This window comes from Epinephelus moara, chromosome 14 (genome assembly GCF_006386435.1).
Source record: "Epinephelus moara isolate mb chromosome 14, YSFRI_EMoa_1.0, whole genome shotgun sequence".
NCBI lineage: Eukaryota > Metazoa > Chordata > Actinopteri > Perciformes > Serranidae > Epinephelus > Epinephelus moara.
In genome coordinates, this window is record NC_065519.1 from 14440249 (window position 1) to 14462131 (window position 21883).

Below are 21883 nucleotides of genomic sequence, written 5' to 3' on the forward strand. Positions count from 1 at the left end.
GGTCAGACCATTAAGGGCTTTGTAGACAAACAGGAGAACCTTAGAATCAATTCAGTAGAGAGAGGATAAAACAGGTGGGATATGGTCTCTCCTCCAGGTACCTATGAGGAGTCTGGCAGTGGCTTTCTGAGCCAGTTGGAGGTGGGAGAGAGAGGACTGACTGATACGTCAAATGTCTTACGTACTTGGAAAGTTGTTGCATCTCTGTCTGTAATTTTCCTTCATTCATTTTCTGTAACCTCTTATCCTGTTGGGGGTCAAGGGCTGGATCCTATCCCAGCTGACACTGGGCGAGAGGCAGGGTACACCCTGGACAGGTCACCAGACTATCACAGGGCTGACACAGAGAGACAGACAACCATTCACACTCACATTCACACCTATGGACAATTTAGAGTCACCAATTAACCTGCATGTCTTTGGACTGTGGGAGGAAGCTGGAGCACCCGGAGAAAACCCACGCTGACACAGGGAGAACATACAAACTTGACACAGGTTTCGGACGCCCCACCCCATGATAACCACTGCACCCCTGTGCCGCCCTGCAATTGTAATTTTCAACTTGAACGTTTTGCATAGTCTAATTCTTTGTTGATGACTGCGTAGTTTCTACACAAAGCCAAAATTATCTTAGTATAAATTTTTCAAGCTGACATTCAATAACATCAGTTCTTTATGGTTCTCTCCTGCAACTTGACTGGATCCTGTTGGATCAGTTCAAACAAAGTGGATTAGGTGTTGACTTGCTGGGAATAAACGTTTCTTGATTCAGGAAACAAAGGGGAACGAATAAATTCGTGGCACGCCTTTTACATCACACACTACGTAGCCTTTTGGCTTGGGGGAAGGTTTCAATTATTTTCAAGTCAAAAGGTTCAAGCCCAAGTGAAGTCATGAGTCAGTGGTGTTCAAGCCCAAGTCAAGTCTCTTTTGCCTATTTTGTAGAGTCTAAACTAATCAAATTTGCGACTCCAGTCTGACTTGAGTCCTAGTCATGTGACTCGAGTCCACACCTCTGCTGACAAGTGTTCAGTGGCGATTGTTTCAAAGTGGCGAGCCCACAGGACAATGATGGCAAGATTGTTTATTTCAAAACCAGATGTGTACAAGTAACAGACAGAGACAATAAATAATGCAGAGACCAAAAACATTTTCTGTATATCTACTGAACCGGGGCAAACAAAGTGATACAAAAACTTTTTGTTTTTGCTCACTTTTCCACCCGTGAGAAGCAACTTAAATACGCACAGACATGGTGTATCGTCCTGGAATGCACACAGAGAGAAGTTTGATACTTGAGGATGATAAAATGTCATCCGGAAACTGCAGATTCACTGCAGAAGAATCACATAATTATGTAATCTTAACGACACGCAAGACTGGCCGAGATGCTGAGCAAAAGTAACACAGTGAAATAAACATGTTTGGTCTCGTAAACAACATGTTATTCCCAGATACACATTATGGAGGGACGAACACAGGTCACTTCCTTCATTCCCGTCAATGTAAGTGGCAGTTTGTTTGTTTGGCTGCCGAAGCGAAAAGACTAGAATTCTTACACAGCCTGCTGCCATACAATAATGCAACATACATTTTTAAAATATTGCCAGTATAATAAGCAGTCAGCCGAACAATGGTTGCAGTTGGAGAGGAAGTCGGCCTCCTTTTCAACCACAAGAAGCCAAACTAAAAGTTACTTTAAGCCGATCTAGAACTCATTGGCTGAAGCTGAAATGCGATGAATGCACTTAATATTAGTGCAGATGCCATACACGTTTGGGTGGAGGAGTCCATGATGCACTAAGTTAGTGTGTAGAAAGCATGAAGGCATTCCCTTACATTATAAGAATATTACTAAACATGAAAAGGCAAGAACAGGTGTTATAGTACATCTAAGTTCCTTGAGAAGAGGAGAGCAGTATCGTTATATTCACCTTGTAAAAAAAGGTTGGTGGACTCCCAGAAAAACTTCCGAGACGCTTCGGTGTCCACGATGTCTAACTATTACCATTCCTACAATTATTATGTCACGATTTTGTTACCAACTGTGAGCCTCACACGGTTTTTCTACGAGCCGTAAATCTGAAATAACTTTGGATTAAAAAAAAAATCCACACATTTCCAAAATATCAAAAGTAATATAAAATGAAACAAAAAAGAGATAAGTAAACAAGCAATTTATATTTACACTACGTACAAGTTACACAACATCTCGTTCATCCATGGCAGTCATTTTTAACTCCTCAGTCATCCCACCTCCGAAACATCCTTTGATTTGATAGTCAGTTTGCTGTCGGGGCAGCGGCCGTCCCTGTTTGTGTGAAGCTTGGAAGTCAAGAAGTCAGTCAATGAGCTTTGAATTGTTACAGCCACATAATGAGAGGGAACAGGTGGAGTCTGGCTCCCTCTGGTGGAAAGCCGGCGGAATGACATGAGATGAGGGCAGCGGCGCTCAGAGATTATCCCCCGGCTGGTACTGAGGCTCAGTGGCAGTGAAGTAGTCCTCCAAAAAGGCCTGCAGGTACTCGAAGGTGGGCCTCTCCTCCGGGTCTTTCTTCCAGCACTGCACCATCAGCTCGTGCAGGGACGAGGGGCAGTCCTGCGGGCACGGCATCCGGTAGCCCCGCTCAACCTGCTCCAGCACCTCGCGGTTGTTCATGCCTGGAGAGAGGAGCGCGGAGAAATGAGAATCAGAATGCCTTTTATTGTCATTGTCTCATTAAAGAAACACAACGAAATTACAAGTGCTACTCCTGTAAGGTGCTGACAGTTAAAAAAACACATTCTCCATACATTCAACCATCAATCTAAGCAATAAAAATGTTAAACAATAAATTAGTGTAACAGGCAAAAACTACACACAGTATGTTTGTGAATATTGCATAAAGAGTGTTGTAATTATACTCATGAAAAAGAGTCATCCTGTGTATTTAGAGTCATTCAAAGACCTTATTACTGTGGGAAAAAGCTGTGTTTGAGTCTGTCAGGGTTTTGGATGATCTGTAGAGCTCAAGTCAAACAGATGGTATCCTGGGTGAGTCCAGTCTTTAACAACCTCACATCACTGTCTCAATTTAACGGCCTCCTTCATGAGGAGTTTCCACAGTAACAGTAAAAATGTCAGGACATCTAACAGCGGAAAGAATAACTGAGTGCGTGTATGCAAGTGCAAGTCTAACTCGAATTTAGAGTGAATACAAAATAGAGACTAAAAATGCTGTTGAAATCTCTAAAAGTAAGTAAGTAAGTGGACCTTTGAGCTACGATTATTTTGGTGTTCCAAAAGGTCAACAATTACCTTCCATAATTGAGTAAGTACTTCACGGACAAAATGACGATGTGTAAAACAATTAGTCATGCTGTGTTATCTTTAATTCATGAAGAAAAGTGTTTCAGTCCGGGAGGCAGACACTGTCTCCACATTTAAGACTAGACTTCAGACTTTCCTTTATTGGTAGGGGCTGGCTTAGACTTGTCTTGGACCAGCCCCTAGTAAGGCTGACTTAGGCCTATAACACACAGAGTCCCTTCTCTCCTTCTCTCTCTCTCTCTCTCCTTAGTTTCTGAAAAGCTGGTTATCCTTCACTTGCTAACATTCATGTCCTATTATTTCATATCGCTAATTCACCTTTGTGCTCCACTGTCTGGCATCTCGTATCACAGTGGTGCCTGGATAGTGTGACGTGTGTGGTTATGCTGCTGCTGTGGTCCTGCTAGATGCCTCCTGCTGCTGCTGTTATCATTAGTCATACTTCTACTGTTATTATACACATATGATTATTGTCACATATGTATACTATCAGATATTAATATATACTTTCAACATATTGTACCACAATTACTGTTGTTATTATTATTATTATTATTATTATTATTATTATTATAATATTATTACTTAAATTAATGATGTTGTACGCTACTGTCTGCCCTGCATCTCTCTCTGTCTCTCTTTATGTCTCATTTTGTCATATATATTACTGTTAATTTATCATGTTGATCTGTTCTGTACGACATCTATTGCACACCTGTCGGTCCTGGAAGAGGGATCCCTCCTCAGTTGCTCTTCCTGAGGTTTCTACCATTTTTTTTCCCTGTTAAAGGGGTTTTTATGGGGAGTTTTCCTTATCTGCTTTGAGGGTCCTAAGGACAGAGGGATGTTGTTGTGGCAAATTGTGATTTGTGATATTGGACTTTCTAAATAAAACTGAACTGAATTGAATTTTCTTGCATGCCTCTGCAGAAAATGGCGTTGTTTTGTATTGATTGATTGGGGACCACGCTTAACAACAGCAAAACTCTGTGAGGCACTTTGTGTTACTGTCGTATGAAAAGTGCCATATAAATAAAGTTGATTTGATTTTGATTTGAAAACTATATTGAAACATCAGTCATTCCCAAACACTTTGCATTTTCACTAAAAACACGATTTGAGTCTGGCTTTGAAGAGAGCATACATGAGTTTCACTTTCATTTCAGTTTCAAATAGTAAGGTTTTAGCAAAAATACATGTGTTTGGGAAGTACTGAGCATACAACTGGATAAATAAGACTTGGATTATACCATAATTTTACTGTTTTTTAATCCTGGTCCCTAATAAATTAGTAACTTCCTTGTTTTCTGTGTAGATATGCAAGAGAAACAAAGTTTTCTTTACAAAATCAAGGTAACACGTCACGACTAACTGATTTACAAATGGTCATAAATCTCAAAATCTGATTATACTTAAAGTTGTTTATGAAATTGAGCTCTTTCATCTTTACTGTTACTCTGTTACTTATTTAAATACCCAGGATATAATGTCAAAATGTTTACAGCAGATAAACAAAAACACAGTCACCGCACACGTTCATGCAGCCTTCTGGGCTCACTGCTCTGCATAATGCACAATGTGATGTACATTATGCAACATGCTGGTCTGTTTATAGCTCACAGAACCACGGCTAGCGTCTCAGCAGACTCGAATGCCCTCACACACTCTGCATTAATCAAATGTGAGCAATCATCTGGGGCTGTGAAGAGTGGCACACTCTCACCTGGATATGGCACTCTGCCCTTGGTCACCAGCTCCGTCAGCAGGATGCCAAACGACCACACGTCCGACTTGATGGTGAACTTCCCGTAGAGAGCGGCCTCAGGAGCAGTCCACTTTATTGGAAACTTTGCACCTAGAAGAAATTCAGAACTTTCTCAAGCTGCTGTGACATTTTTTTTTTATTTCACTGTTATTCAGGCAGTAATGTTGTGTTACAGCAGAAATGAAGCAACAACCTTTACCGAAACCTAAGGATTAAGTAGGTCAGTCTCCTCTGTGTGAATATTTTACTTCATGTGTGATTTCATTAGTGCAGAGACACATGAGGACGTGATAACATCCCACCAGGGGAAAAACGGAACAATTCCATTATCTCGCTCAGTTTGCACTTGGCCCAAGTTGAACAAGTAAACATTTCAATCACTAGCAAACGAGTGGCTGAACATGTTGACAGAGTGACTAACAGAGTCTGGAAGTCCTCCTGGTGCAGTTCACGTCTGCCAAAACAATCATGGGAGAACAGCGTTTGAGTGATTCAGGGCAGGGCCACTTTAGTCCTCATCCTTCAATCCAGATACTCGATGACAGATGGATTTTTGTGTACAGCATGCTCCGTCTTAAATCCCGCACTGTGCCCTTGTGTAAGAGCGATGTTCTGTTGTCTTTGTGCCACGCTGCAACCACATGTGGTTCTGTTTTCCACTGGTGTCACCAAGGCAAATTCCTGCTCGTTTACTCTACTCGTTCTGAAAAGTAGCGTGTGTGTGTGCGTGTGTCGGTTTGTAAAATGTGTCTTGCCTAAATGGAATAAGTCATCTGCCAGCCCGCCAACTTTTTCCTCTGACAGTGAGGTTTTCCGGAGATGCTGTGGTTTGGGACTACGACAGTACTACAGGACAGATACACAAATCACAAGCCGACCTCTCTTCCTGCAAAATCCTGCAAACCTACATCTCCTCTCTCTGCATGCATCTCTGCATCTAGATCTGAATCCGTCTCTCTGCATCCTGCATACCTTGTTTTACCATTAGTGCTGACTTACTAAGTGAAAATTTACACGTCACTGACTTAAAACAGGAATGTAAAACGCTGCAAAACTAACTTAAGTAGATTTTAGTCATCACTAAATTTTTTAAGTTACACCAGGTGCAAAACGAACCAAATAGCAAAACTAACATTAGCAGTGAGATTGGTAATACATGAGTAAAAGATGTAATACATAACATGGAGGACACATTTGACCGGATAATAGACGACAGCAGTGGTTCCCAACTGGTGGGTGCAGTCCAAAAGTGGGTTGTGGGTCCATTCTGAATGGACCGCAAGTGACTCGCAAACGTGTCGCAAAGGTTTGTAAAAAACACACAGAATTTCCGGTGCAGGGCTTTTATTTTGAAGTCCCATTTCCTGCTGTAGAGTGAGTGAATAATGGACAGCTACTTAGCAGAGACAGCAAACTAGCTCGATGACATGGCGGAACACTGTCATGATACTGAATATATATAACTGTGTGGACTTTTAACTAATGGCTACAGAGAAATCTGGACCCTGTGGCTGGACCTGTTGGGAACCACTGGACTAGAATGCTGTTTAACAGCGTCGGACAAACATTAAATGCACTGGCATCAGCCTACATTTGTTTACATCACTAGATTTCTTTAATACAGAAGAAAACTTAAAAACGTGCTACTTCTCAGGCAAGTTCTGGAGATATACAGAGTGTCTTTATCAAGTGATTTCTAAGCTGATTTACAGACTTTGATTCAAAATGGACACTGTAGATAATAATATACTCAAGACGTGTAAGTCACGCTGAATCCAATACGTGTATAATGTTTGTGTTTTCAGGTTCAGCTACGTGCCTCTGCCTCTGGTTACATTATGAATACTACTAACGCTGAGACACATATTCCTCCATGTTTGCATATCAAGTTTAAGTTTAGTTTACTCATCCATATTAATCCTTAGAGACCTGGATCGACATCCATTTTCTTGTGCTGCATTTAGATGCCTTTCACAAGGATTTAAACTTTTGAACCTGAAGCAAATTGGTTTGATTTCTTTTGAAATCATTGGAAAAAGGGTGATGAACAAATTGCAAGAAATTAGTAGATTTAGAGATCGTAAAAGAAAAATAAAAGGCTAGGGAAAAAGTCCACGAAACTGTATTTATAATTATCATAATAATTTATTTGCAGTTGTTACAGAATTATTATTTTGAGCATTTTTTCAGGTCATTTCCTTATTATTTTGTATTATTTTATTTATTTAAAAAAAAAATTTGATTTTTTTCCAGGTAATTTTCTTGTACATTTTTTTTAAAACTAATTTTGTGCTATTTTTGGGGTAATATCTTCTTAAATTGCTCATTGCCTTCTTCCCATATTTAATTTCAAGTCAATTTGCTCAGCTTACAAAGTGTTAAAGGGTTTTAAAAAATGTTTTATACATATATACATAGAGTGGTATGTGTGTATATGTATATACTGGTTAAACTGGTGCTACAATCAATAAAAAAAGTACAATGTTCATTCAAATGCAGTGAAATTAATTTGCCCTGGCTCTTTTTTCCCTTAAAACTATATATAAATAAAAATAAATTAAAGACAACAGCAATAAGAAATTCTATAACATTTTAAAACATTTAAAGTGTCTACTGTTAAATATTTTAAACGTCTTAAAGTGCCTGCAGTGAGTCAGAATTAAACATTTAAAGGGCTATATATATAAATAAAGTTTATTACAAAGGACTGGCAGTTAACTTTTATATGTTGTTTGGCCTTCTGAAACTGTTATTTGGATGTTGTGTTACAGCTTGTGATACCTTGGACTGTGCTACAGATGTTTCCCAGCAACCGATTTACACATGACTTAATTATTTACAGGTTAAAACTCTGCATGCAACCCCATGAATAACTAAATCATTCATTGCTAAGAACTTAGGAAGAATTTCTCACACAAACGCAGTGATGGATTTACTAAAAGCTGGTGCAACCAAACTTAGTAGGCCTACCTTGTCTTGCTGTGTATTCATTGTCCTCGATGAGCCTGGCCAGACCAAAGTCAGCGATCTTACACACCAGACTGTCTCCGACGAGGATGTTAGCAGAGCGCAGGTCTCTGTGGATGTAGTTCATCCTCTCAATATATGCCATGCCTGCTGCCACCTGGGAGATGGTGATATTTTGTAACAGTGAACGTCATGTCACAGAACAGTTTCAAGGTGATTAAATCTGTTGTAGGCAAGATTTGTGTGTATGTTAACAGGTATTTTATGAGCTTAAAAAGGTGGAGCTGCAAAAGAGAGTGCGATCTCTTAAAGGGACAGTTCACCCTAAAATCAAAATTCTTTTTATCAGTCTAGATTGTTTTGGTGTGAGTTGCCGAGTGTTGGCGATATCGGCCATAGAGATGTTCACCTACTTTAATATAATGAAACTAGATGGCTCTCGGCTTGTGGTGACCAAAGCGCCAAAAATACATTTGAAAAGCAATGTCTCTTTCCAGAAATCATGACCCAGTTACTTACAATAATCCACAGACCTTGTTGTGAGTTTCGTATTGGAACTTTTTTCTGTCAAACAACACCTGCCAACTGTATCACTGCGCAGAAGGAAGCGTGCATCTCATGGATGAGAGGCTGTTGCTTGTGATAGTGTGAGATGTAAATACTAATGGCATCCTCTTCTGCTGAGCTGCAATGTTAGCTAGCTCAGTGGTGCTAGGTGAGCTAGCTATAGATTTATGCTTCCTTCTACGTGGTGACATTTGGGGGATGTAGTTCGGTAGACAGAAAATAGTTCCTACATGAAACTGCTCACTACAAGGTCTGTGGATCATCTTGAGTAACTGGGTCATGATTTCTGGAAAGAGAAGGCATCTCTACGGCCGATATCTTCAACACCCGGCAACTCACACCAATACTCTTTTTCCATTGTCACTCTTGGCTGAGCCGAGTAAAGCCCTGCCGCACCAATTTGTGTTTCCATTGTCAGCTTTGACGTGCTGTGCCACGCCAAGCTGCGCCGGAGATGGACCAAGATGGCGGGTAGTGGTGACATCTCTCCAACCACAACCAACCCCAAAAAGCCCTAGTTCTTCCCTCTAAACAGCATGTGTGTTGCAGACTCTACTCACCTCTGTCTGCAGGAGACCAGAGAGGAAGGCTTTTTTAAAAGTCTCTGTTTGTTCAGCTCTCAGCACTTCTGTAGCTTCTAACTTAATCTCTGTGGTTTGGAGTTTAGTTTCTCTCCTGCTTCCTGTTTGTACTTTAGATATCTGCTTTATTTTACTGTTTCATGTTTGCTGTCAGCCATATAAGAATTTGTGTGAAGTTGCTGCTCGAAAACTCAACATTTCCTTATTTTGGTGCTTCACAATAAAAGTTTGTACATAACAAAATATTGTTGGACTTTTATTGTGAAGAATCTATAGGAGATGGAATGTGTTTTTACTGAATTAGTGGAACTTTGTTGGCAGTTTGTCTTCTATAATAATAGCAATAATAAAGGCAAGTCTAATAATACAGCAGGGAAGAAGAGTGAAAGCAGAAACAGCCGGAGAAACCACAGAAATGCAGATCCCTGCTGTGATGGGCTGTCGGCCCAAACCAAACCAAGCCAAGCCAAGCCAAGCCAGCCTACGACTGTAGAGAAGGGGGACAAAACAATGCAGACTGATAAACAGCACTACAGGTGAGGAAAAATATGTATGTTTGATTTTAGGGTGAACTGTCCCTTTAACTGAAAACACTCTAGTGTCACAGGAAGTGCAGAATCACAGCTACAAAACAGCGAGTGAGTGCTTCACCCGTGACGCTAAATCACTGAACTTTAGAAACTTTATTGTTCATCTGGTCGTATTATACCAGCCAGTCTGGTAAGTAACAATGTGCTAAGTTCATACTTTTGAAATTCTGCCATCTTGGCCTGCTGAAATGAGACGCTGCCTAATGAAACTGTAAACACTGGGCTTAACATCAAGATGGAAATGGCTGTAAACGTGCAACACTGAGCTTAAATGAATAAATTGCAAACAGCTGGAGGTGGTTAAAGTAAATAAAGAAAGCTCTTAGAAAAACAAATCCTCCTTCAGAGTGCTCTGGAAACAAATCCACAGACTTCAGATCCTTTTCAGCAGCGTACCTGAGCTGCCATGTCCACTAGATTTGGCAGTTTGAGGCCTCGACCTTCCCCATCTTTTAGGAAGTCAAGCAAACTCCCTATAAAAAGAAAACAGAGGATGAAAAACAAGTCAGGATCTGTTGCCTCGTATTGTCTTCAGCTGGTAGATCTTAACTCGGCTTTGGATGAAAACTGAAGCAAAACATTGCAGCCTAATGTGACATCGATTCTGGGATTCCTGCCACACGTCACACTTGGCTCAAACCTTTATTTGTTAGTTATCGCTGTGGTAACTGTGTTCGCCTTCAAAACCACAACTTGTATTTGTATCACAGTATTCGTTACCGTATAGTGATGTGGATATGCCATGAAGAAGGACACACACTGTGCTGTCCATGCAGATGTATAAATTATGTACACCCTGTGTAGGTGTGCACAAATGCATGTATGTAATATTCATAGTGTCTTTTTTAGTGTCAGTTTAAAATAGCATATACCTTTGCACATGTACTCAGTGACGATGTAGATGGGTTCTTCGGACACCACGGCATACAGCTGCACCAGCTTGTCGTGTCGGAGCTTCTTCATGATCTGAGCCTCCTCCAGGAAGGACTCAGGCGACATTGTGCCGGGCTTCAGAGTCTTCACCGCCACCTTGGTGGTGCCGTTCCACGTGCCTGACAATCAAAATTAAAAAAGAGGCTGTTAATGTTCAAGGGTAATTCTCTGGAGGTTAGTGGCTGGTATTTATTTCAATGGGAGATATTCAGCGTTTAAAAATGTAATGTATAGTCTGAAAGGAATGGAAGCATATGAAAGTAATGCGTGACTGAAAGCTACTGACATTATCCTTCAGTTACCTTGAGATTTTTATCACCCGTGTTAGTTTAAAAAGTGTAGAGCAGATAACTGGCTACAGATAGGGGCTGGAGTTGCTCAAGTACAAAACTTAGTAAGGTATTATGTGCTGCAACAGGATACCCATAATGAAAATAATAGGGCTGTCCCCCGAATAGCTGACCAAACATTAGTCGACCAGAAGGATCATTAGTCGGCAAGATTTAATTAGTTGATAAGTCCCAGAAAAAAGAAAAAGGGAGACTCTTTAAGGAGCTGCGCCTTGTCAAAATAAATCAAAACCTATATGGCTGGACCATGTGGGAATTTAATTTGAAAGGACAGACACAGGAAGTGTCCACGCTCAGCAGTCAGACAGGAGTCAGGTTAATTTCCAGGGCTGGTACCTGCGGTTATTCCACAGGCTAGTTAATAACATGTCGGGCAGGAAATCCAAAGTGTGGGATCATTTTGAGAAGGTGAAGGACGAACCCAAGGTGATATGTAAACTCATCTTCATTGGTCGACTACAAACATGACGTATCATCTGAAACATGGAAGTAGCTACATGCCCATTAGCCCACAGCGTCATTAACAGGCGGCTCGCTCAGTGTGTGACGTGCACTTGTAGATAAAATATAGGCCTATATTAATGAAGGTTCATTAGTACGGTTTTGTATTTCTCTGTAATGTAGCACAGTGTTAACAATGTTACTGATACTATTCTTTCTCACACCTTCAACTCAAACCATTGTGTTGCCCCACCCAAAATATATAATATAATCATTAAATAAATATCAGAACCAAAATATATAATATAATCATTAAATAAATATCAGAAACATGCAGGCGACTAGTCGACTAATGGCCCTAAATGAAGACTATTGGTCACTATTCTAGTGGGTCGTGATGACTGAGAGGGATTACTTCTGTTTGAGTTTATACATTGTGTTGTTGTGAGAAAATCCTGCCTAATATACCAAGCTAGACTAAAAAGCTGCTACTAGCTGAAATCTTGTTAAAAGGATCCGTTATTGGATTTGACTTAATCCATGTTTATGGTACCAACAAATGTTCAGACTCACACGGAGCATTTCACAATCCAATGTGTGACAAATTAAGTTTTACAAACTCCATCTAAACTAAAACAATGTGTCTAAACTGAGTTTAGATAAGCCATGGCACAGAAACCTAATTAGACTTAACAAATACAGACACCATCTCTCACAAGGTCTAAAGGCCTGTACAGATTCTGAATGCAAGAAGAAAGCATGAGAAGTTCAAAAATCGTATTCCAGTCCAAATGAACACTGAGATTCAACAGAGATCTAAATTCCTAAATGAAATCACTGAGAGCAAACACTCCTCCCTGTGGGTAACATTAGCTGGGTGTTAGTTTTGAATGATCCAACACATGCAGTATGTTGTTGCAACACTGCTCACAGCTGTCCAAATCTCCATTCATGCCAAAAAGAGGACGCCAAAAAGATACGCACCCATCCAGACCTCCCCAAACTGGCCGTTGCCGAGACGTTTGATGAGCTGCAGCGACTCCCGCGGGATCTCCCACACGTCTTTGGTTTTGACGGACAGGTCAGTCAGACGAGGCATGCCTTTGTGGCACGGTACGATCAGTCTGCAGCACAGCCCCGCAGCCCTGGCTGGATCAACCACGCAGTTTGAATTTCAAATGATGTTAAAGTCGTATAAAGCCATATGACATTGTAATATAAAGGCAGGGAGAGCAGACGCAGATCTGTCATGACATCCCCCATAACTGTGGCAGAGTCTCACCAGAGTAGTGCTGCACGAGCTGCTGGAGCGTCTCAAACTGCGCTCTGGTGGTGATGTAGTAGCCTCCACTGTCCAGCTTGCGGATCTTATAGTGTTTGACGTGATCTCCCTTGACATCATCCCAGTCCTGGATGGAGAGAGAGTAGGCCCCTGGAACAGAGACAGCACAGCCATAAAGAAAGAAACTGGTGGGTTTAGCAGACTAGAGCAAAATCTCTGGTAAGTTTTAACGAGTGTATATAAAGCAAATTGTCCAAAATAATTAGGGCAATGAATATGGAGCAACTGCCTGGTTAATGACATGATATTAATCTGAATTTTAAAGAGGACCTATTATGCTACTTTTGAGTTTCGCACTTCTATTTTGGGTTTCTACGAGGACATGTTTACGTGCTTTAATGTTGGAAAAACACTTTATTTTCCCCATACCATCTGTGCTGAAACACCTGTATTCACCCTCTGTCTTTTAGCACCTGTCTCCTTGAGCCCACCCTCACAAAAATGCCCAGCCTGCACTCTATTGGAAATTCCAGGTCTTCTTTGTTTTGGCATCTCTGCACTATCATTATAGCCGGAGAATGACAATACCAGAGCATAGCGGCACTTTCTATTGTGAATAATCACCAGTAAAAGCTTCTTAACACAACAGGACATGTTCCAGCAGGAATATAATCCAAAACTGGGAAGAAATTAACAGCATCAGCAACAAAGATTAGATGTTTCTCTGACATTAGCATGTAGCTTCATGTAGCAGTGTACTCACAGCTGGGGAATGACTGTATAGCCGCATTTTCTCCCATTAAAAATCACCAATAAAAGCAGCTAAGCACAACCACACATATTCCAGCAGGAATATAATCAGAAATTGGGGAGAAATTAACATCAGCATCTAAAATTACATGTTTCCCTGACATTAGCATGTAGCTACATGTAGCAGTTTACTTGCAGCCGAAGTATGACTGCAAAAAATGGCACTTTTCACAGTTAAAAATCACCAATAATAGGTTCTGAGCAAAACCAGACATGTTCCATCAGGACTATAATGCAAAATTGGGGAGAAATGAACAACATCAGCAACCAAGATTATGTTTCCGGGTCTATGTCATTGGTTCGACAGCCCATTGGTTCGACATCCCATTAGTCCGACATTAGTGACTGTTTGTCACTTTCTTTTTCATTTTAACCCACGCCATGATCTTTTCCTAACCCTAACCAAGTGGTTTTTGTGCCTAAACCTAACCAGACCTTAACCACAGGGCATCATGATGATTTCGGAACGGACTTCGGAACAATGAGTTTAATATGGTCGGAACAATGGGATGTCGAACCAATGGGCTGTCGAACCAATGGGCTGTCGAACCAATGGGCAGTTCCCTATGTTTCCCGGACATCAGCGTGTAGCTACATGTAGCGGTTTACTTACAGCCGGGGGATAACTGCAAAACCAATAAAAGCTTCTAAACCCAACTGGACTTGCTCCAGCAGGATGATCCAATATTAGAGATAAATGAACAACAATAGCAATGAAGATTAGATGTTTCATTGACATTAGCATGTAGCTTAATTTAGCAGTGTCCTCGCAGCTGGGGAATGACTGTGTGCAGCCGCATTTTCCCCCATTAAAAATCACCGATAAAAGTTACTTAACACGACCGGACATGTTCCAGCAGGAATATGATCCAGAAGCAGGGAGAAATTAAAAACATCAGCAACCAAAATTACATGTTTCCAACGTTAGCATGTAGCTACATGTAGCCATTTACTTGCAGCCAGGGAATGAATGCGTAACCAATAAAACCAATAAAAGGTTCTGAGCACAACCAGACATATTCCAGTAGGAATATGTTCCAAAACTGTGGAAAAAACACAACATCAGAGACTAACGATTACTGGTTTCCCTGATGTTAGCATGTAGCTTCATGTAGCAGTGTATGTAATGTTTACACTTGCAGTACTGTGCCTGGAGCAGATGACCATAAAGAAATCTGTCGCTTACTGATATCAGGGCTGCCCCTGACCAAATTGAGGCCCTGAGCGAAATTTTATTTGGAGGCCCCCATCCCAAATGTATCATAGGTACAAAATGACCGTACAACAACTTGCCATTTAACTTGACAACCTTTATTGGCAATAACAAACGTACTGTAGATACAGTAGTTTGGCTGTATGAGTCAAATAAAATAAAAAATTCAACCTGAAATAAATAAATAAATAAATATTAAATAAAATTAACTTCAAACTGAAATAAATAAATAAACAAATCTGAGTCACAAATAGCCATCAATTACTCATCAAAAGAAAGTAACTTCCACCACCTCAATCCCCCACCCTTGATTAAACACTGAAAATAAAATAAAAGAGGGAGACAGGTTTTTCCTATTTAATCTTATTTTGTTATATTTCTCCCTCTCCCCTCTCTGGAGGCGTCCGATCTCCCTCAGCCCTCCGCCTCTCCCACCTTAATTAAACACTGAAAACAGAAATAAAATACAGAGACATTCTTTTCTATTTTCATCTTATTTAGCTATATTTCTCCCTCTCCCCTCTCTGGGAGCATCCGACCTCCCGGCCCCGCACATACCCCCGAGGCTCGGGTCTCCCCCTCCGTGGAGCCCGCCCGCCCTCCCGTCCCCACAGCGCGTGTTCTGCGTTTAGGGAGGGGCGGCCCTGACTGATATCAACTTGTCTCTTAAGTAGAAAAAAACTGTCTGAAGTCTGAGGCTTTTTGCCACATTTAATAAGAACATCTGACATTGTAACATATGACAGAAAGTTTTTTAAAAAGCCCATAAGATACTGTTTAAGCGTCAATATTGGTCTGATTTTCCTGTAGTTTTTTTCTAGAAATAAATGCCTTCTACTGCCAACGTAATTAAAGTGTTCATAAATATTTTTTTATTCACAAACACAATTTTTAAAAGCATTCAACATGTCAGCATGTAAGCTGCTGCTCGGTCAGAGTACCTTTGGTTGTTTCACTCTCACGGATAAGGAAAGTGCCTCTGGCGTTGCCGTTGGAGAGCAGTTGCCTCTCTGCGTCCTTTCGACCTAATTTACCAAAATACCAGCTGCAGGAAGAAAAGAAAAAGGAGTCAAACTATGGGGTTTAATATTTGGTTTAAACATGTTTTAAATATATTTTAATCTTTTATTCTTACTGTACGTGCCACTACGCCAGTTAATAAAAGACTGTGAGATGAGCTCTCAAATATTTATGATACCCTCTCTGCTGATGAAGCTGTCGTGTGTGCTCATTTATAAAAAGTTTTACTCACTCCTCAGCCTGGATTGAGTCCACCGGGGCAACGTAATTGCTGGGAATGTAACCAGTTCCACCTGTAGTGAGAGAGCGAGCCTCCCACCAGTCGCCCTCACTGAGGAGAGAGGGATACAGAGAAATGGAGGATGGAGGCAGGTTGGAATAAACACATCAGCCGTTTACACATTATGCAGAGAGGCACAAATAAACACTCAGTAGTGGATCAGATTTATTGGCTTGTCTCTGAGAGCGGAGTAGAGAGCGCATAAAAACAAACTACAAAACAAGTTGTTTTTCTAGTGCGTGGGCCCCTGAAGCTTTGGTGAATCATCTCTTTAAAGTACAACTGAAATCACAGTTAGTCATCCCTTATGTTAGTCAGGATAATAGTTTTTTTATTAATAAAAAGGGAGAAAAATGGTCTTTGGGGTGGTCAGGTTTAGAGTGGGTTATGGTTTGGTTCAGATTTATGTAAGGGGAAACACATAACAGTATGTCACAATATAGTTTGAGCTGACTTGAGCTGAGTTTTGATGAAACTATCAAAATGTATGGTCATAGAAACATTTTGAGCAGCTTCACAGCAAACCTAATATGGAAACAGTTCAAAAAAATGATACTAGAACTTCTTCTTTGGTGATGTCACATACTCAGCAAGACTCATTTAGTATATGATGTGTATGCTCAACTGTGTAGAAAGGTACAAATTAACAGACCCTGAAATATAATGCAGAATTTATACTTCCTTGTCGAATCGATGCGGTAGGGTACGTGCACCTCCCCAGAAACACAGGCCTCCTGCCTATATTTGTAAGCTGAAACAATTTCCCTCAGTGGAAACGAAGCTTTTATTTACTTTTATTTCAAAGATAAGAAACAATTAATTGTGAAGACAATAAAGCCTCCACAAAATAGAATTTTAAGTCTTGTGTATCTTATTTATCCTGGCTTCATATGAGCAGAGGAAATCTCTGCTCGTCGCTAGGCTAATCTATACAATGTAAAATGCCATAGGCTTGTGCTAATAACATTAGCATGTTATATTTGTTTGGAAAACGTGTTTAGTATAAGACAGTTGTTTTGTCAGTGAACCTTGTGAGTTGTAATGAAGCCGAATTTTGTGATGTTGTCTTTGTTAAATGTTGCTGTTGTCCCTGGCTTTATATGAGTAGAGGAAAAATCAGCTAGCCTCTAGGCTAAATGCCATAGGCTTGTGCTAAAAACATTAGCATGTTGTATTTGTGGGGAAAATGTGTCCAGATAAAGACAAGTGCAGAATGCTTTCATCAAAACACAACAAAACGCAACATAACCCTCATGGGCCAGGTCAGGTCTATAACACAGAGACCTGTTTCCTCTGTCTGTGCCTGCGGAACAACATTTCAGTCCACATGCAGCATTTAGACATTCACAACCGACAAAAAAACATAAAGTGGCGAAAACACGACCGCCACCCTTGAATGCTGTCATGCAGATGTTTCCACACTTACGTGCTGTTGAGGATCTGGAACCTCTCCCCCTTCCTGAAGCTGAGGTCATCCTCAGTCCTGGCTTCGTAGTCGTAGAGAGCCACAAACAGAGTCACCCCTGCAGGGAAACAGAAAGTGACGTGCGATGGCTGGAGTTAGAGGAGATGAACTGCATGGATGAAGCATTATGTTGGGATTTTCACTGTGGCTTTATTGTTGGGTTCGTTCATCTGTCTCACACATGGGCTGCTTGTTATGTAATGGCGATACGAATCACTGCCCTCTTCATTTATTTCTTGCATCCCATCTGCTGCTTTTATTTTAACACCAAATTCTCACAGTTAATTTTCAAATATCTACATTATATACAGGTACAATTTAGCCAAAGAAATCTTCCATATTATTTTATGTGCTATTTTCAAAACTAACTCATTTATTTTTACAGTTTACATTTAATATTTCATAACTTACGTCTGTGATTACTATTTGTTATCTGTTAGTGTAAATTTGGGCTTTTGCCCCACTCCTGTGTAAAACATAAGATTACGATTGCTATTTTTATGTTATTTGAAGTTAAAGCTGTACTCATCAATAATTTTATATCAACACTGACTTTAAGTGACTAGATGTAATGTGAAAAGAGTTGCTCACAGTCACCCGACTCCAGCTTTCCTCAGCTCTATGAAGTATTTTATTGTCTTTCAGCTCCCTGTTTTGGTTTTACAGCTCTCTCAGGAGTTGGTGGAGACCAAAACAGAGTGAAAAATGAGAACGAATATAGAAGTGTATAAGCTAACATGCTAATACAAAAAAACAAACAAAAGCACAGTGGTTCAGTGATTAGCATTGTCGCTTCACAGCAAGGCAGTTCCTGGTTTGAGTTTGCATGTTCTCCCTGTGTCAGCATGGGTTTTCTCCAGGTACTCCAGCTTCCTCCCACAGTCCAAAGACATGCGGGTTAATTGGTGACTCTAAATTAATAGGTGTGAATATGTGTGTGCTGTCTGTCTCTATGTATCAGCCCTGTGATAGTCTGGTGACCTGTGCAGGGTGTACCCCGCCTCTCGCCCAATGTCAGCTGGGATAGGCTCCAGCCCCCCGTGACCCCTAACACGGCAAGCAGTTCTGGAAAATGAATGAATTAAAGAAAAAAAATCAATCCATCCTACAGAAGCCCTGAGAGGCAAGGTGAAAAGAAACTTTTTTGCAGGTAATGTTGGCCTTAACCTAAGTTTATCTCCTGTGAGATATTATCTCCTACGCAGGAGGCTTTTAGGCTTAACTGAGCTGTTTTAAGAGGAAGAAAGTCGTGCAGAATAATGAGCTTAGTGCACGATACAAAGGGCATTGAAAGTTCAGCCAAATGCAGCATAAACAAAGGGTTTTACCCGCTCAGGTAACTAACTACAAATGTCTACTGTAAAACATAACAGAGCCACTAACAGCAATGTCTTGGTTCCCACGTGCGCACATGCGCAGTCTAGTCAGCAAGAGACCCTGCATAAACTACCACAGTGTCGTCATTTATTTTATTTCTTTACGCGATTAAATTAAAACTGTATTTCAGTTGGAGCATCCTCTAAGAATGGTGCGCAAACGTTTAATGCTGCTGAGGTCTAGATTAGGAAGACCAATCAAACTCATCTGATGTCATTTAAAACAGCCCTGTATCTCTTAATAAGCCTGAATCTGCCAAATGATTTCATTTTCTGATTTGATCTGAATCGTTCCTGGACAGTCAGAGTCACAACGCTGCAGTAAAGCCCTGTACGTTTCCCACTGAGTGCAGTGACCTTTGAACACACCTCACAGTGACCAAAAGTGCTCACTGTCTCAGAGGCAAACACATTACTGTCCTCACAGAAGGGTCAGATGATGTTTCTGCTCTGCTCTGTCCTAACTGACTGTTGTTTGGAAGTTTTTTTTCACCTCATATGTGAATGTTGTTCAGTGTTTCCCTCCTGGAGTAATTTCTTATTCATACAAGCTGGTGTTGCTGACTCCACAGATGCAGAGTGTTTATCTGCGCTAGAAAAAAAAGCCAAGCTAAGTAGTTTACATCAAAGCAAGAGATGCTGGTAAGTTATGCATCACACATCATATGTATCTTTAAAATCTTATGTGAGAGATTGTAAAGGCCTTTTCGCCACTATTCAGAACACTGTCTGATCTCTTTGGTTGTGAAATGTGCATCAAAGAGCACCTGTGATAATTTAGGTCACTCAGGTTTTCCATTAACTTTCACCCAGTGGACATTCATCTTGTGCAGGGACATTCATTTATCACTGCGCAACAGTATCAGCACACATGAGACAAGAATAACATATTTACTTGGAATATAGGAGGAAAAATATTACCTGATGTGAAATCAGTTGATAATGCGTAGTCATAGCCACAGTGGACAACTGTTCAAAAGCTGTTTTCTTGTATAAGCATGGGTTTTGATGGTATAGTTCATAACTCAAAGGGCTTTGTGAGTGATGAGAAGGACTTTGAATTGGATATGTTGGGGGACAGGAAGCAAGTGGATGTTCTGAAGGACAGGGTGATGTGATCGCTGGAGCAGGAATGGGTGAGTGGGTGGGCATTAGAGTTCTGGATGTACTGGGGTTTATTTAGGACTTTAGATGGTGTACCATAAGAATGCTGTTACAGTAGTCAATTCTGGATGTGATGAAGGCATGGATGAGAGTTTCAGCAGCAGAGGGGGAGAGTGATGGGCAGAGATGAGTTGTTTTTTAGGTGGAAAGAGAGGTTGTTGTCGAAAATGACTCCGAGGTTGCGGATGTGTGGGGAGGAATGTTAGTTGCAGAAGTGCAGCTAAAAATGTGCTGTTGGAGATGTTTGCCTTCAGGGCTTCCTGCCAGAAACTCCTTTCTTAATTAGCTTTAGGAAAAAGACTGTGGTTTGGGTTAAAATGAATAGATTTCTGACAGAAATGACTTTCTGACAGAAAGCTCTGAAGGCAGACTTCAGGAATACCTTGCCAATCCTTCTATAGTAGGACACCCCTGCAGGTAACATATGTTTCAACTACATTTCATACTATATTACAACTACACAGAAAATTAGGATTTTCTACAAAGCGTGGTGTTCATTCATTCATTCATGCATTCATTCATTTTCCATAACAACTTATCCTGTTAGGGGTCACAGGGGTGCTGGAGCCTATCCTAGCTGACATTGGGTGAGAGGCAGGGTACACCCTGGACAGGTCACCAGACTATAACAGGGCTGACACATAGAGACAGACAACCATTCACACTCACATTCACACCTACGGACAATTTAAAGTCACCAGTTAACCTGCATGTCTTTGGACTGTGGGAGGAAGCCGGAGTACCTGGAGAAAACCCACGCTGACACGGGGAGAACATGCAAACTCCGCATAGGGGTGGTGTACTTATATGGTGACATATTTATTTTATTTTTTTTAAAATGTACTGACATATTTGACCACTGTATTTTACCACCTCTGTGTCCTCTGGGTTGGGTTTTCACATAAGCCTGTACAAGTTTCTACCACACTCTCACATTTCTCACATCACTTTTTTTTTTTTTTTTTTACATTTTTATTCCCTTTAATTTTGTAATTATGTATATGAAACAAATAAAATAAAATAGTGACAGTGGAGCTGAGGGAGCAGAAGATGCTGATGCTTTAACGGTATTATAATATGGTAAAATATGCCAATATTATTACTTAAAAAGCATTCAAGATGTCTATTATTATTTCACAAAATATATAATTTTATTCATTTGTTAGTTAAATACACATTTCTTCAGTTAAAAACTCATGTGGTCCATCTGAGTGGACATGTAAAAAAATCTTTGAAAATTAGTGTTTAAAAATGAAGTTTCATGCCTAAAGAGGAGTAAAAACACTCAGGGGAAAAAATCCTGACTGAGGTTGTCATAATTCATGCATGAAAGGCTTTCAATTAATCTGAGATCATTCAGTATGACTGAAGTGAAAATTCGCTACTGCACAAATAATGTCTGCTGGTCAGTTTATTATTCAGACTTTTTATTGAACACTGGACGACGGCCAGACGGTGAGTGGTCTTCAGAGGAGTTTACAGCTTTACAACTTAGACTGACGTTTTATTTCTCTTTTAATTGCTCTGTTTAAAAGTTGACCCCCGTTTAAAGACAGCGACGTATTTCAGAATTACAATGTCACCCTGTCTTAAAGGAACAGTTCGACATTTTGGGGAAGACTCTGATTCGCTTTCTTGCAGGGAGTTAGAGGAGAAGTTAAAACCACTTTGATAAATATGAAGCTACAGCCAGCAGCCGCTTAGCTTAGCTCAGCATAAAGACTGGAAACAAGGGGAAACAGATAGCCTGGCTCCGTCTGAAGGTTTTT

The 21883-nt window shown here is 40.5% G+C and overlaps 1 protein-coding gene across 1 annotated transcript in view; it reads right to left on the reverse strand.

The window, feature by feature from the left end:
* Window positions 1–1069: 1069 nt before the first annotated feature.
* The window catches only part of fyna (FYN proto-oncogene, Src family tyrosine kinase a), a 33406-nt gene continuing 12592 nt past the window's right edge, over window positions 1070–21883 (reverse strand). Inside the window, exons 3-12 of the mRNA XM_050061367.1 lie at window positions 17536–17632; window positions 16062–16160; window positions 15751–15854; window positions 12787–12936; window positions 12489–12653; window positions 10653–10832; window positions 10177–10253; window positions 8046–8199; window positions 5034–5165; window positions 1070–2661 (exon numbers count right to left, since the gene is read on the reverse strand). Coding sequence (XP_049917324.1) covers window positions 2453–2661; window positions 5034–5165; window positions 8046–8199; window positions 10177–10253; window positions 10653–10832; window positions 12489–12653; window positions 12787–12936; window positions 15751–15854; window positions 16062–16160; window positions 17536–17632 — 1367 coding nt within the window. The 3' untranslated portion in view covers window positions 1070–2452. The remainder of the gene's footprint in view (window positions 2662–5033; window positions 5166–8045; window positions 8200–10176; window positions 10254–10652; window positions 10833–12488; window positions 12654–12786; window positions 12937–15750; window positions 15855–16061; window positions 16161–17535; window positions 17633–21883) is intronic.